This window comes from Arvicanthis niloticus, chromosome 15 (genome assembly GCF_011762505.2).
Source record: "Arvicanthis niloticus isolate mArvNil1 chromosome 15, mArvNil1.pat.X, whole genome shotgun sequence".
Classification (NCBI taxonomy): Eukaryota; Metazoa; Chordata; class Mammalia; order Rodentia; family Muridae; genus Arvicanthis; species Arvicanthis niloticus.
In genome coordinates this window covers 53,376,737-53,393,420 of record NC_047672.1, presented here as the reverse complement: position 1 = coordinate 53,393,420, position 16,684 = coordinate 53,376,737, and the positions used below count along the sequence as shown (strand labels likewise).

General features: G+C 45.1%; 1 protein-coding gene and 1 long non-coding RNA gene across 3 annotated transcripts; one reads left to right on the top strand and one right to left on the bottom strand.

Annotated features, from left to right (window-relative positions):
- Positions 1-34: 34 nt before the first annotated feature.
- Positions 35-4,479, bottom strand: Dlx5 (distal-less homeobox 5). 2 transcript variants are annotated; one of them, XM_034519467.3, is made up of 3 exons: positions 3,777-4,349; positions 1,765-1,949; positions 35-741 (listed from the first exon to the last, which is right to left on the bottom strand). In XM_034519467.3, exons 1-3 carry the CDS (start codon positions 4,129-4,131, stop codon positions 412-414), a joined length of 870 nt encoding a protein of 289 aa, XP_034375358.1. In that variant the 5' UTR covers positions 4,132-4,349; the 3' UTR covers positions 35-411. The 2 variants fall into 2 exon arrangements, with proteins under 2 accessions (XP_034375358.1, XP_076769826.1); XM_076913711.1 differs by having other exon boundaries at positions 599-741; positions 1,765-1,867; positions 3,777-4,479.
- An 8,738-nt stretch (positions 4,480-13,217) lies between these two features.
- LOC143434469 (uncharacterized) lies at positions 13,218-15,323 on the top strand. The gene is made up of 3 exons (XR_013103943.1): positions 13,218-13,865; positions 14,890-15,005; positions 15,226-15,323. It is a non-coding gene; the product is annotated as an uncharacterized LOC143434469 (long non-coding RNA).
- The last annotated feature ends 1,361 nt before the right edge of the window (positions 15,324-16,684 follow it).

Below are 16,684 nucleotides of genomic sequence, written 5' to 3'. Positions count from 1 at the left end.
TGCCAGTTATTGGGGGGGGGGTAAAAGGGAGCAGTTTTCATGGTCGAAATAATTTTATTTATCCAGAATATACAGTTTAATTCCTCTATCTACACTTATTTACACGGTTAAAATAACATTGAAAAAAAGTCTTTTGAAAAGTTGAGGTCATAGATTTCAAGGCACCATTGATAGTGTCCACAGTTGCGCAAAAAAAGGGTTCTTTTCGTAAAAAAGGGGGCAGGGTCCTTTGAAATGCAATAACTTACATGCAAAAAAAAAAAAAAAAAAAAAAAAAAAAACCCAAAGCTTTACACATGATTTTTTTTGTTTCCATTGTTCAAATATCCCCGTATGAATTCCTTTCTTTCTGATTTCTAAACCAGCAAAAAACACTGTAGTCCCAAAACTGAGCAAGAGAGAGTAGCCCATTTAATAAAGCGTCCCGGAGGCCAGTGCCAGCGGGTGCTGCAAGGAGCCCGGCGGTGGCAGGTGGGAATTGATTGAGCTGGCTGCACTTGGGTACCAGGAAGCCGAATTCTCCAGGTAGCTGGACGCGGGGGACTGGTTGGAGGTCGGAGGGTGGGCATGAGGGTGGTGGCTGAGGGAGCGGGAAGAGCCCTGGGGCTCCCACACCGCTGGTGACTGTGGCGAGTTACACGCCATGGGGTCGCTGGAGCTGGGACTGTGCTCCGGGGGCATCTCCCCGTTTTTCATGATCTTCTTGATCTTGGATCTTTTGTTCTGAAACCAGATTTTCACCTGGGTGGGGAACAAAGGCACACGTTACCGGGACACTCAGAGGTTGCCCGCGCCTTTCCCTGAGCGATGAAATGAAGGCTTTTCTGGCCCTAGACTATCCTGCCCTGATATCTACTAACACCAAGCCGCCTATCGCCAGGAGGTAGCACTTTCCGCCTATGCAATGGGAGGGACCCACAGAGGGAGCACTGTCCAGCTCAGCTGGCGCCGGCCTCAGCAAGGGTGTTACCCCAAGGCTTTGTCCTTTATTCTCTGTAGACCTGGTCTCACTGTGGGCCTGCGCACCAGTTCACTGGGGAGGATACCTCTCCTGCTCGAAGACCAGAGTCCCCCACCCCGGGGGGGGGAGGGGCGTGGGTCAGACTGTAGGTGCACTGTGCCAAGGAAAGGAGCGATTTCCCAATCTCCTGCCCGACTCCCTTTAGTCCCCTCAGCACTGGGAGGCCAGACTCTGCCTGAAGCTCTGGGCAGCGACGTGAACATTCCTTATCCTAAGCCCCAGCGGGCTGGAGTGGGAGGGAAAAGAAGGGGACAATCCTGGAGGGTTTCCCCGTACAACAGCGCCCCCCACCTCGAGACCTTCAGGCTGCTGAGGCTTCCAGCTGCCTCAGGGACAGGACCGACCGGGACACGACGATCCAGGTCTTTGCTTGGCTGGAGACCCATCACCAGGTCAATAGCACCTGGCAAGCTTCTCCTTGTGAATCGACCTAGACATTTCTTAAGAACGCGAGACAGATCCCCCCAGAAATAACCCTTCTCTTGTTTTTCACTATTGAGCCTTGATTTCCCGGCCCTTGGTGGCTAAAGAGGGGGCGGCAACTCGGGACAAACGACGAATCCCGCGCCCACCGCCACTTGGGCCTGGCTAATGGAGGGAGAGATGCAATGGTTGATGTGTTTTTATCTGTAAATGTCTGCAAAGTGCTAGAGAATCGGCTCCAGCCAGTCCGGACCAAGCCTTGCAGCCCAACCCGGCTTGCAGGCGAGGCGGGGCCGGTACCCGGCGGCGGCCGGATTTACCTGTGTTTGCGTCAGTCCTAGAGAGGCGGCCAACTCCGCGCGTTCTGGCAGGGCGAGGTATTGAGTCTTCTGAAACCTTCTCTGTAAAGCGGCCAGCTGAAAGCTGGAATAAATAGTCCTGGGTTTACGAACTTTCTTTGGTTTACCATTCACCATCCTCACCTCTGGCTCCGCCACTTCTTTCTCTAAACAATCAAAACAGACGAGGTTAGAGCTTCCGGGCAGACAATGGCTTTTTTGCACAGGCCCTCAAATCACCGAGGTTTTGTTTGTTTTGAAATATGTAGTCATCTTTCTCTTTCCCAATATCACAACCTTGGCTTTTCAAACCCCAGTGAAGTTTGTTCCTTCTTCAAATCACACACAGAAGAGCTGGCGAGTCTCCTAATAGCTACAGCATGCATGGGGGGGGACTTTGTACACATCAGGATCTTCGTTTTAGGAATGGAACCCTTCGGAGATGCTCAGTTCTCTCATTATTTTTCCCTCCCTGCATTCATGTGTCTTTTTGGGATGCGAATAGCCACTCCACTCCCAGGGCGTCAAGCGAGGAGGCCCCTGGGCCATGACCCCGCTTCTGTCGGCGTCTGTTCAGGCGCCCGCAGAGGCTAGACGCTTGGGCAGGGAAGACGCTAGCCAAGGTCTCCAAAGTTCAAAGACCGACAAGCAAACTATGTTCCTTCACTACAGCGGCAAGCGGTCGGTCGGGGCTGCGGCAGACAGAGAGCCGATTATGTAGTCCCCATAATCTCACTGCAGATCTGAGAGGGCACAGATGTGTCTGGTTTCTTTCACAAATAGACTTAATATGTTCTTGACCACCCCCCCCTCCCACACACACACATGCACAAATACAGAGACAGCAAGAGGAGCAGACTCAAACTTCAATCAACAATGTATTGAAAAGGAATCTGTAGTAAGGATATTTTCGTAGTAAAGGGGAGGCAGCCGGGAAGAACTATCACTGTTACACACGTAGCCCGCTGGGGTCCCGCGAGTCCGTGTTTTGCTAATGTGCCCCTAGGCCACATGCCCCCTTCCTCCCACCCCTTCAGTCCTGGAAGGAGTGGAAAAGCCGGTGAGTGAAGCAGCTGCCAGAGGAGGGGTGGAGAAGGAGAGAGGGCTGTGGTCTCCACTCTACTAGAGTAGGGATGCTAATATTAGCAGCCTTGTTAATGTGTCGGTGAGGAGACATCAAAATCGACTAGTCAAACTTCTCCACTGAGACTTCGAGCTTCTCACTTACCGCCCAGGCTCTCTACCCCACTGTAATTCTCTGAGGAAGTTTTAAGGTGGACAGAAAAGGGAGGCTGTGGAGAAGAAGGGGGCAGATAAATTCTAGGCACCTACGGAGAGCGCGCGCACGCGCGCGCGCGCGCGAGGGAGGGGGTGGGGATCTCCTCTAACAACGTGAACTCTCAGCAACCCTCCGCTATTTTAAATGGCTTTTTGTATTTAGAAATACCTTGGATAAACCGCAAAGTTCCCTGCTCGCTTTTCTCTGTCAGGCTGCAGCCCGCCGGCCCTCAGGCCACCCGGTGTGCTGCGGGCACCCTCCCTGCGAGGCCTCGGGGCGCTTCGCAGGCTAATCCAAGCTAGAGCTCACCAACTCAGCACGCTCACCCAGAATTCCAACTAACTTTCCTTTTATTACGCAAACACCACTGGGATTGCTTGATTCTTTCTTTCCTCCCAATCCCTAGCCTCTGTCCACCCAAACTGGTTTTCTGGCTAGGCCAGCTAAGAATCCAGTTAAGAAGGGACCCCCCCCCCCGAGTGATGCCAAAGGGAAAGCACCCGATTAAACCTCTTTAAGGATCCTCCACTGACCGCCCCCCACCCCCAATTGGCTGTGTGAGATGCTGTCCTGTTTGCAATCTCAGGCCCCCACTTCCTTCTGGGAAGCACCCTTCTATGGGAGCGGACAGCGTGGCCCTCATCTACCACACAACTTCGCGCCCGCGGGGTTACGGATGCCCTGGGTACCTGTCTCCCGCCCCCCGGGCGCCTACCTGGCTGGCTGGTGGCACTCGGGACGCGGTTGTAGGCGCCGCCGTACTGGTGATAGGGGCTGGCGTAGCCGTAGTCGGCATAAGCCTTGGCCGGGTAGCCGGCTGCGGAGCCGTTCACGCCGTGGTACTGGTACTGGTAGGGGTTGAGCGCTTTGCCGTAAGAAGCAGAGGTAGGAGAGCAGTAGCCGTGCGGGGCGGCCCCCGCGGGACTGTAGTAGTCAGAATCGGTGGCCGAGGACTCCGGCAAAGTTGGCGATTCCTGAGACGGGTGGTGCATGGCGGCGGACGTCGGGAACGGAGCTTGAAAGTCGCCGGATCGGATGCTTGGGACTCTTCTGTCAAATACTCCAGTCATAGCTCCCGGGCGGTGGCTGTCCTTCTACTGCGGCGGCCGCTGCTGCCTGAATAGGCTGTGGAACTGCTCTGCTCTAAGCAGACATGGCTGTGGGAGCGAGGGAGGAGGAGGAGGAGGAAGAGGAGGCGGCGGTGGCGGCGGTGGCGGCGGCGGCGGTGGGGAGGAGGAGGCTGGGAGTCGTGGAGGCTCTGTCTCCCGCAGGCTGACTGCTGGCTGAGGCGCAGCACAGCCTTGGTTAAATCCTTAATTGCGCGCTTACGCACAGCGGGGTGGATCGGGTTCCATTGGCCAGGGCCTCGGGAGCAGAGCAACACCCTAACTCGTCCAACTAGTTTTAGCACAACAAAGCATTGCTTAAAAAAAAAAAAAAAGAGGGGGGGCGTACAAGGAGTGTGTGTGTGTGTGTGTGTGTGTGTGTGTGTGTGTGAGAGAGAGAGAGAGAGAGAGAGAGAGAGAGAGAGAGAGAGAGAGAGAGAGAGAGAGAGAGAACGGAGGGAGAGAGGGAGGGAGGGAGGGAGGGAGAGAGAGAGAGAGAGAGAGAGAGAGAGAGAGAGAGAGAGAGAGAGAGAGAATATACTATACGTGTTGTTGACTGTTGGGGGAGGGAGGGTCTCAGTCGATCTGGTTTTAGAGAATAGCTGCGACAAACCAAGCAGTCCCAGGGCCCAGCTCTGTGCTCTTTGAAGACAACGTGTTCCAAAGAGCAGTCGCAAAAGTACGCGTTTGGAGGATGCGGCCCATGATGCTTTTTTCTGTCTCCACACCTACCTGTCCTCTCCCCCTCCTCCGACAGAGGACAGAGACTACAACTGAACGCTTGTTTGGGGATGTGTGCAGCAGTGGCGGAGGAGCAGTATTAGAAGGCGGTGAGAACAAACGGAGAACAGCGTTGTTTTAGTGGGATGTTGGGAACTAAGTTGCAACTAATTTGTGTTGAAAATGTGTAAATTGGAAAACAGACTGAGGTGCAGCAAGCACTTTTGAGGACCCGAAAGAGGACTCCATAGAGATGTTCAAGAATCTAGATGTCCGTTTAGCTGTCAGTGGCAACAGCAGTCTTTACAGGGGCTGCTAAAAAATCATTGTCTTATTCCTGACTATCTTGCGGTTGCCTAAACTCTTAGTTTGCTTTCTTGAAGAGCTGAGCAGCCTTACTTTTGGTTCAATATCCTCAACTACTTGGAAGCTTCTAGAATGGCTTGTGTCTCAGTTCAGTAGCCAGATTCCGGCAAAAGTGAACTGGTTTGGTTGTGTGTGACCTACAGTGTGCCTCCAGACCAAATGGAATATGGAGACCACAAAGTAGGCAGGGAAGGAAGTCCGCTTGGGAGATGGGAGGTCTTGATCACTGATGATCCTCTCCTGGCTTCATTTCCTACATATATTCCAAGCCCCTCTTAACTCCCTAATTTGGGTTCTGTGGCATTTCCCCCATTATTCCCTGCCCACTGAACATCATAGCTTAAGTACAAAGGCGGCAGGGCCCAAGATTGATACACTGGGCACAGGCCACCGAAAGAAGTCTGTCAGCATGGGTTTTTCCTCTAGTTCTGATTGAGTGGAGGCTTAGGAATGCATCATAAGCCCCCCACTTCTCTGTCTACTCTCAAAAAAGAGTTGTACCCTATCTTGGGCCTCCTTATCTTGGGCCTCCTTTTGTCTTTCTCTTGGGGAGGGGTCTATGGTCAGGGACCCTGGAGTGTCATTGACTATGCTAGATGGAATCTTCTGGCTCCTCTTACCCCTCTGCCAGTGGAAGAAGTGAAAATCTGCCCGAGGTTTCTCTAACTTTATTTTGTTCTTATTTTGGCTACACTGCTACCAAGATCTCCAACCCTCTGTCAGAGAGCTGGAAGCAGGATGCCAGGCCCTGTCTGGAATCTAGAGTTGCAATTGGAAGCAGCAACATGTGCGTCAATGTGCACATGGGCCCCACAAACCCATAGCTACTGTCACATTTCCTTGGCTGGACAACTTCAGCTTTTGTCAACTTGAAGGAGCAAGCACGAATCAGGACGACCCTTTTCTTTATCTGGAGTCCCTACTTGCAGCCTTGGTGTCTCTACATTTCCCTTCTGACACAGATGTGTGGGTTCAACAAATGTCTGCTGTCCCATGGCCCTGATCCCACGCCTTTGATTTTTTATATGGTTGCCCAGGCTCTAGATTTGCAATGAGTATCTTCAAGGAGGCAACCACGCCACTGACCTGACTGGATTATGATCTTGGTCTGCTCTAAAGATGCTCACCTAATCCGTGGAGCCTAATTGCACATATCTGTCTTCCAAATCAATGCCTGGGGCTGGTCAAAGTGTTTAAAAGTTAAAAAAATTAAAAAGGTTCAGAGAGATGGGTGGTCCTTTCAGTGGCCCTAATTCTATTTACTATGTATATAAATGTAAGGTCAGCATGGTCGTCATCACCAGGATGAGTCTACCAGAGCTCTTAGAACCTGGTGAGAAGGCTGCTTCCCGTGAGCCTGATACTGCAAACTGCACATATACTTCATGTTATATTGGTAAGATAATTCTAGATCTTGCTAAAATTTACATGCTGCTTTTTCAGCGGAAATATACACAAATACATGTACATGCATACGATTGCACATGTGTATATATTACACACATACACACATATGTATGTAAATATATATTACACACATAAATATATTTATGAACAATGAAATATATGTATTTATGGACAATGAGAAAGAACTGGTAATGAGGATGCACCATCTTTACATATAACCTGAGGTGCTTAAACAGTTGCCCTTATGCAGATGTAAGCATGATGTATTAAGTCCAGTTCAGGGCGAAATCACCAAATCTTGGTGCCTCTTTGAAATTCACCAGTCTCAACCTTCTTGATTGCTTTTCTGAGTTGAGCTTTGTACTCTTCCAGCCATATCCAATACAGTCAGGGGACGGCCACTATAGAAAGCCTGGAGTCTGCTCACAATATATAGTCCTGTTTCATGTCACAAATACACTCTCTGTGTTCTGTGTGCTGCAGGCCCAGCTGCAAGTCTGGTCAGCACTTTTGGACCCATACTCTGGAGTTTTTTCCAGCCAGCGATGTAATTTTTACCGGTTCTGTGGAGGTGGATCTGACTCGGTGGCCAGTGATGGGACACTACTGCTTCTCAAATCTCATCTGACCCAACGATGGAGAAACAATCCCATTGCATCACAAACTCCTCCAGCAAAGCTCCCTGGGGAGGCATTCAGGGAGCCTGTAATTTCATCTTTGGGTAGCTGAAATTTGCAAAGGGTGTGTGGTGATGGGGGAGACCCTAAAGAAGTGCAAGTCTTTACTACGAGCGCCACCCAGTGTCTGCCAGGAACAGTGTGGATTCAGCAAACTTCCCCAGCTCAGGATCATTATAGGCTGGTTCTGAAAGGCCTACTACCAGGAGGAGGTCATGTTTTGTCTCAGCTTCCAATAAACCCTTTTCTCAACCCCCATGCTTTTTCCGTTCTCTCTTACATAGTCATGAGGCGATTGGAAGACATTGAGAGTCATCTTCTTCTTTCTAGACAATCTGAGATAACATTACCCTTTTCATCCAAATGAGGGTCCAGGCAGGCTTCTGGTCCTTGTCTAAAAAAAGAGGAGGAAGAGTCTTCAGAGTAAATGCTCTGGAAGGTGAGTTTGTTGGGGTATGTCATTTTGTTTATTCACTTATTTAGACACAAAACCTCATATATCTCAGGCTGGCCACGAACTTGCTCTGTAAAGAAGGATGATGTGGTGCTGGTGATCTACCTCAGGGCTTGTGCTTGCCTACGCTAGCAGCAGAGCTACCCCTTCCCCAGGAGGTCAGAAAAATCAATGGCAACATTAAGCCTTTTCCCTTTTCTGATCCATCTGAAAATCTCTTTAAATGGGAATAGAGCATCCCTTAACTTTGAGTGTGAGACTCACTTCAATGCACACACACACTCAAAAAATACCTAAACATACCTAAGGTTTTGTTTTTAAAGACACGAATTTTAATATTGCATTTTACACAGCATTCAGATACAGGTTTGCATAATATATATTGGTGTTACATATGCATACTGGATGTAAGCAAAGCTGTCTTGGAGATATATATATATATATATATATATATCAGGGTCACATCTGTTTTATTTTTTTTTTTAAGTCTTGTTATTTGGCTTCTTTATTTGTCAGGGAAAAGCGCTAGCAGGGAAGTTCTCTGTTGTGTTTTTATTGTCTATGATACATTGAGGGCATGTTTGCTCATTTGAGACAGGGTTTCTCTGTGTAGCCCTGGCTCTCTTGAAACTCACTCTGTAGATCAGGCTGGCCTCAAACTCAGAGATCTGCCTGCTTCTGCTTCCCACATATTGGGATCGAAGGTGCGTAGGCACGGGCTATTTAATTAATTAATTAATTAATTATTTCATAGAACTCAAAAAACAAGACTGGTAAAGTCGTGTGTTCTGTGATGGTAGATCTGAGAAACCACTTTATTTTCAATAACACTCCAGTTATCTTTGAGACAGAGCACTATGATTGTTTAATAACTTTAGTAAGTCATTAAAGAAATAGCCCCAAAATATTCTGTATGATGGCTGCATAGCTGCAGTTCCACGGATCGGTATAAGATGAGAGTAATGACTGCAAAAACCAAGGAACAAGTAGCTGACAATTTGCATTTGGCAATGCAAGTGGCCCGTGCCACCTACTCTGGTTAAAAACTGACTCTCTGAGATGGTTCTGAGTTAGTAAAACCGCTCAGTTCCCCATCTAGAATCAAAGTTTTTGTTATATGTTTATGAGGTTTAGCCCGAGTCAACATGTTTAGAAGCCCATATGAACTGACAATTAACTCATCCTGGGAGGAATGGGAAAAAAAAAAAGCCCAAGAAGGCAATCGGAAAAGCAAAAGGAAAAAGTCTTCCTGTTCAAAAACTAATTACAATGCCCACTTACCTTTGCTTAAATAGGTTAAGCAAAGTTAGAGATTATCTCCAACAAAATAACATTGAAGGGCACACTATTAGATAATTATATAAATATTCTGAATAAATTAAAAATCCCCAGAGGCAAAATCCATTTTCCACTTAATTTTAACCTAATAAGATGTTCAGTTTATTTTGAATGATAGTGTGTATCATAGAGTTACACATATTTTGTTTTTTATAATTAGGACATGAAAGTATGTTTATTCATTTAGCTTAAACATAACTATTTAGGAAAAGACATCAAGTGTCCTCTCAAATCTATTCTATATGAGATGAATTTGACACAGCACAGCTGAAAGCACTTCAAGTTTATCTAAGCAGGAAGTAAATGCGTTTCCATTATTTTATGTTTTTGCAAACCAAAATCATGGCACGTTTTTCATCATAAGCTCAGAAGATGATCCCTGTGAAAGGAAAGTTTGGCCATGATACTATTTATATAACATTTATTCTTAAATGTATATGAATATTCCAATTAGAAATGCCCCTTGTGCAGTTATAGAGAAAGGAGCTGTCAGATAGGAATTCAGTAACATCAGGCAAGCATATGTCATCTACAGTAGCATACCGATTCCAGGCTTAATTTACAAGTTTAAAATTCTAAGGCTAGGTAAATGGCTTGGTAAAGTGCATGATTGCGAACTTGTATTCAGATCCTGAGCACTCACTTAAAGGCTAAGAATGCTAACACAGCTTATGCCCCCAGTGCTGGAGTGGCAGGGGGGCAGATCCCAACAGCCTGTTGGCCAACTAGTCAAATGGCAAGTTCCAGGTTCAGTTAGAGAATCTGCTTAAAGCAAAACAATAACAAAATAAAGGCAAAGACACAAACGAAGCAGACACTCATTAACCTCTGGCCTTCGTGCAGGTACACATATGCACATGTGAGCACACACACACACATACATACGTAATACACATACACACTCACACATGTGTGCAAACGTATTTACATCATAACACACTCATCATACACATCATAATGCACACGCATATACATCATAACACATTCTCACACATGCACTCATTGATTTGAGGCCTCTGTATTTTACGATATAACAACATCATGCAAAGATGTAGGAAACCATTTCTAAAGTCAAATCCATTAAGAGTATTCAAACACAGTGAGCCAGATAAAACTTGCAGCGCAAGAAAGGGCACAAAGGTGGATTGAAGTGGTGAATTAAACTGCTTTGGCTCCCAGTGGGTCATGGGCACACTGCACGTGTCCAAGAGCTCCGTATTTGTGAATGAAAGCCACATATATATGCCAGCTAATTTTGATATGCCTTGAGTAGCTCAATGGCTGGGCACTTATAAACCTCCCCATGGTTAGCACACTTGTATTCCTGAGTTAACATCTTTTAAAGTCTATATTTCATCTCTGCTATCCTATTACCTTCTGGGGGAGACCCCACCCATAGGGTTGCCTTCCCTTTCCACCTACATTTCTGGATGGGTTCTCTCCTGCAGCTCTTAAATCTGATCCCTCTGCCTCCAGGCGATTCACCTGTCCCTTGCCCTCTCTCCCTCGGTCCCTTGCCTTCAAAATCTAAGAGTCCCACCTTCCTCTCCCTGCCCAACCATTGACTGCATGGCAATCTTAATTATCAATCAAAGCCAGCTGGGGGCAGGGACCATCAGGTCTGGAAGCACCGCTTTTGGGAGCCAAATTAAGACAAAGCATCAGAACCAATTTGCAACAGCGGATGATATAATTTGTATGGAACTTCATTGCACTCTGCCCTAATTATATCATTTTAATAGACTAAAACAAACAAAAAGAAAACACAAAACCTTTTCTACAGCTGTGTTTATTGCCTTATACCTTTTATAAAGAAAAGAATCTTAAACAGGCAACCCCAGTCTGAGATAAGAGGTCCTCCTGCTGTGTCTCACAGTGTAATCAAGGGAAGGCACAGTGCCCACCTGGACTCACCTTCCTCTGTGTTCCTGCAGAAGAAAATGAAGGCAGCAGAAAGGAAAAGTCAATAGCTTCTTCGAGTGCAGTGCAGATGACAGGGCAGTGGAGCCACTCTGGAAGCCCTGAGTAGAAAAGATGGGTTCCTAGCTGCCAGAATCCTCCCAATAACCCTTGGCTTAGTGAGTTGACTCTGTAGCAGCGGATTATACACCCTTACACCCAACCAATCTTCTATTGAATCTATTTCTGAAGTGAAACTATGTGTGATGAAGATTGTAGACTTTTTTCCCCCTGTCATTATTCTATGGGTAGAGCATTCGCATTGTGTTAATCAGTCTGAGAAATTTAGAAAAACTGTAGATAGATTATGTGCAAATATCATGTAATTTTATATAATGATGTCATGCTTGCTTGGAGGCTGGGCACAGCTAAATCCCTGGCAGTCAGGGACAATCATTTTGTCATGGAAAGCAGTTCATCAAAGTTCACTTTTTCAACATTAAATCTTTACTAATTGCTAACACACTATATCAGGAGAGTGGTTGCTACAAGCACCTGGTGACGCTTATAGCAAAATGTTTGCAAATATATTCACTCATCTCAATTTATCAATCCATGCTGATTCTGAAGGTTTGCACATACCCCACTGGCTTGTGCCTTAGGAAGCTCCACACTCTCTGATGTCTGCATTTCCATCAACTACCAAGAAAACCCAGGAACACTTAGTTGTCGCTGTAGATTTTCATGTAGATCCTTATGAAACTCCTGAGTTTCAGATAGTAACAGAAGAGACAAAACACTAAATCTTATGGGAAAATGTATGTAGACTAACAAGTCAAATAGTTAAATAACAGACATGTCCAAGAAAAGCTGTGTTCACATTTGGAAGAATAGGATATATTACTGAGTTATCCATTTTCCCTGTTACTCCCCAATTTGTTTCTTCATTATTGGAGTCTCAGTGCTTTGGATTATGAAATTTTAGTGCCACCCCCCCATATTGTCATTTAAAATTTCAGACACTCTTTTCTCAGTATCACATTATGAGTCACTGAGCCAAATGGCAGTTAGTTAAACCTTCATGGTAAACCTGGACAGACAAGGGAACTTTGAGTTTTGTTTTTCAAGACAGTTTCTCTGGGTAGCCCTGACTATCTTGGAGCTCACTTTGTCCACCAGACTGACTTTGAACTCTGAGATCTACTTGCTCCTACCTTCCATGTCCTGGGATTTAAAGATGTGTGCTACCACTGCCTGGTAGTGCATTGCCTTAAATGTTTTAAAAAATCGATGCATATATATGTATACCTGTATGTGGGTTTGCTCATGTGCGTGCAGTCTCAGAGGCCAGAAGAGGGCATCAGTGGATGCACCCAGGAGCTTGTTATAATAAGTTTCTGATGTAGTTCTGGGAATGCCACTCAGATCCCCTACAAAAATAGTATGTGTTCTTAACTGCTGAGTGATTCCCCCACCTCCCCACCCCCGACATTTTTCTCTTATTATTGAGAAAAGTAAGCGAATCAGAGAGTACCTTTGTTACAGTGAAATATTTTTAAAAGGCCTGTTAATTATTCATACAGCTGAAATATCAGTTAGGGTGGAAGTACCTAACGATTAAAATCGCCTACTAAGCTTCCCAGTTTATAAGAACAATGAACAAGACTAGAAGAGAAATGGAAAAGCAAGAAGCAGAAGCACCAAGCTCTCTGCTCCTGAGTAATTACTGAAGTGATGAACAAGAGGCAAGCTGCCTTTCCAAAGCTCGTTCTTGGGAGAACACCTCACAAAGAGGTCAGAATGAACTGGGCTGTGGACACTGTGGCTGGATCACTGTTAAAACTTTGTTTTAAAGATTTGTTTATTCAATTTTAAAATGTGTGAGTGACATGTGTGCATGTATGTATGTGCATGATGCATGAGCCTGGTCACTGCAGAAGTCATACTTTCTGGAACTGGAGTTGTCCATGGTTGTGAGCTGCTGTGTGGTGCTGAGAACCAAACCCAAGTCCTTGGCTGGAGCAGCAAGTGCTCTTAACTGCTGAGTCATCTCTCCAGCCTTGTCACACACGGTTTGATTCTTTGTGATTTCTGGAACATTAACCTCCCACCTTGCACCACACACCAGTTTAGGAGAAATGATCTGTATTTTGTCTATTACAGGAGGCCTTCATCTCTGTTCCCAGGCTTAAAAGGAGCATCTGGCGTGTCTTCTGAAGAATTTGCAGACTTCAAAGAGGTTTTGCATATATTCACATCTACTTTCACAGTGGCCTTGAGAAGCAGCTATGTTAAGTTTTTGCAGGTGGTCCTCGGTGTTTGCATATTTGCCTTTCATTAATTTGAATTGGCTCACCTTCTAGAGCGGCACTCCAAGCTCACCATTTACTGGTGGGTTTGGGCAGTGTGATGGTAACATTGTCACTGCCAGTTCTGCTGTCTTTGAGGACTGGTATTGAAGGTTGCAGACAGTCTTCCTGCTACCCCTCACTAGGCCTATGAATAACAAACCAGAATTCCTGGCTTTGAATGCACCTTCTACCTCCTTCAGCCTGCCTAATCTCTCTCCTTCCTACTAATATTCTTGCAACCCTCTTTCTATGACTGTGGAGGTTAGACATTGGGCTGTTTGTGTAACCTTTAGCTCTAGTTTGTGCAGCCCAATGTTCTCCTAAGAGGATGTCAGCCCTCCTGAATGCATAAACAATAAATCATCCCATGACCTGGTTGAGACAGAGAAAGGATGGCCTCAGAGTCACCATGTAGCTAAAGTTTGGATCATTGGATCTTTGAACACCACATTCTTCTGCTTCCAACCCCAAATGCTAAGATCACAGGTATGCATACTCATGTCTAGCTTTTGATTTCATTTTTTTAACTGTGTTGAATGGATAGCCTCTTTTTTCTTTTTTTCTATTTCTCCCATCCATCTATCCATCCATCCATTCTTTCTTTACTTCTTCCTTTTCTTTCTTTCATTCTTTCTTTCTTTCTTTCTTTCTTTCTCTTTCTTTCTTTCTTCTTTCTTTCTTTCTTTCTTTTTTCTTTCTTTCTTTCTTTTGAAGCAAAGTTTCTCTGTATAGCTCTATAACCTGCCATGTAGACCAGGCTAGCCCTGAGATCTACCTGTGTCTGCTTCCCTAGTGCTGAGATTAAAGGCGTACGCCACCACCGCCCCACTTGGATATGTACTTTCAAGTTTCATGGTTTTTTTGTTTGTTTGAAACAAGATTTCATTACAGAGCCCAGGCTTGCCTTGAAGTCACAACCCTCCCTCCTCAATTCAAAAATGTTGGGATTATAGGCATGCACCTTTATGCCCTGCTAAAACACATTCATTTCAAATAAAAGACACTCCTTAAATACCTGTTTGACTAATACACAAAGGTCCAAAGAACACATTTTAATAATAATAATTATAGCTGTATTCTCTTAGAATTTTGAACTAAGAGTAAACCCTAGAATGTGGGTGAGGAGGCGCCTTACGACTAGGATCTGGGTCCAGATCTCCAGAAACCTTACTAAAAATAGCTGGGTGTGAAGTTACACCTGGAACTCCAGGACTGGTAGTAGTGGTTAGACAGAGGATTTGCCTGGTACGATGAGCTCCAGGTTCAGTGAGAGCCTGTCTGAAGGGCATAGGCAAAGAGTAGAAGAGAAAGACAACTGATGTCTTTCTTAGGCAACAAGGTGTACACACACACACACATACACACACACAGACACACACACATGAACACATGCACACACACACAAGAGAAAGAAAGAGACAGAGAGAGATTGACTGAAGAAAAAACCTTACTCCTTTATTAAATATAAAAAATGACCACAATTAGGCATTTATATGTGCTGTTTTTTCAGTGTTCGTCTTTGTTTGCTGCTTGCAAGAGCCAGCACAGAAGCATCACCATTGTCCCATGTTATAGAAAAATGAGAGCCAAAGAGGGCTGGAACGCTTCACTATAAATTCATGACAAGTAAGCTGATTGCAAGGAAAGTCTGTGACATCTTGCGTGTCTAGCCTTAGACACTAGAATAACATTTCTGTTGCTTATCTTCTCTTCTTTGTATCCTTAGATTCTTACAATAGCATTGCATTTGCCGGCAGTCATTGTTTGTGGCAACAGACATTTTCTTTTAAGATTGTTTATAGCAACAGTTTCATTTTCTCTTAACAAGTCTCATTTCTTTCTTTAGGATGAAAGTGTTGGATATCAGCATCCTCTGAACTAGGACACTGAGTTGAAGCCAGAATGGTAACTCATGGCTTTAATCCCTTCCTACAGGAGCCAAAGGTAGGTGGATCTCTGAATTCAAGAAGGTCAGATGGGGCAAATTCCATGACAACCAGGGAGAGAGAGAGAGAGAGAGAGAGAGAGAGAGAGAGAGAGAGAGAGAGAGAGAGAGAAAACAGAAAACAGAAAACAGAGTTAATATATTATGCTGTGTGCCTAGAATGTGGGGCCATTAGAGTCAGAACAATGGGAATTTGAGGGAAGATGCTCTGATAGAAAACAGACAATGCATTAATAGGTACCACAGTTTGGGAAGGCAAAAGATCAAGATGAGTATGAGTAGATGAAGGATAAGGTACCGGGTGCAACTGGAATGATGGAAAAAATTTCCAATGTTCTGCAGTGTACTAGGATAGCTATGATAGACAACGATTAACCATGAATTTAAAAATAGCTAACAGAATTTGAATGTTCTCAACTTAAAGAAATGATACATGTCTGAGGTGATGGATATGCCAATTAGCCAGATCTGCTAATTGCATATTATGAACACGGATTGAAATGTCTCATGGTATCCCACAAATATGTACAATTACTGTGTCAATTAAAAATTAAAAACATATTTAAAAGGAGAAATTTTAGTTTCTCACTTGGTGTTAAGTATTATGAGCAGCTGGTCTCTAGAACTGTTCCAACGCCCACACGCAGAAGAGCGGGAAGGCATGGCTCACAGCTGCCTCTGTTTCTTTTTTTCCACTCACTCATTCATTCACACACATTTCTCACACGTGGATCGAGAGATTGTCTTGACAATTGTTAACATTATTTCTTATCAAAGTTATGTGTTGGGTTATGATAAAATTTTGTATGCAAACCAGGTCTCCTTTAGAAGAGAAGAAAAAGATGATTATAGTTCCTCTAAGACAACAGAAGTCAGCTGGAAAGGTCATGGCTAAGTCTTGATTTTGTGATACACTTTTAACATACAAAGTCCTTTAAGAGGCCATATCAGAGGGTATCCTGTCTAGTAACACAGCAAATTTATCCAGGTGGCAGTGCAGAGAGTTTTCTAGATACTGAGGGACTGAGCTACATGGCCTGTTATCTGTCAGGACAGTGAAGGTGAAGGTCAAGACTATTACCCATGGTTGTGCAAACTATGTGCACTGCACATATTTGTCCCAATGAAGGAAGAATGATAGAGAATATTTGACTCACACCATCCTAACATAGCCATATGCTCAGGTCGATGACAGAGGTTCTATTCTCAGATCACAGAGGTGGAATCTCTGCGTGTAACACATGCTAGTCTTCATCTAGATTTTCATAAGGGCTGATGTTATATTCATTACTTCCTCTGCTCATTATCCAATAGTCTCAGCAGAAATCATGTCTCCACGTTTTAAATTTTTGCTTAATAA

What these genes read in the sequence shown, in the direction of transcription:
- Dlx5 (XM_034519467.3), bottom strand. Translation starts at nt 4,131, where the DNA reads ATGACTGGAGTATTTGACAGAAGAGTCCCAAGCATCCGATCCGGCGAC. An exon ending in GAGTGCCACCAGCCAGCCAG is followed by an intron (nt 1,950 to 3,776) that starts GTAGGCGCCCGG and finishes TTGATTGTTTAG; the next exon opens with AGAAAGAAGTGGCGGAGCCA. An exon ending in TAGGACTGACGCAAACACAG is followed by an intron (nt 742 to 1,764) that starts GTAAATCCGGCC and finishes TTCCCCACCCAG; the next exon opens with GTGAAAATCTGGTTTCAGAA.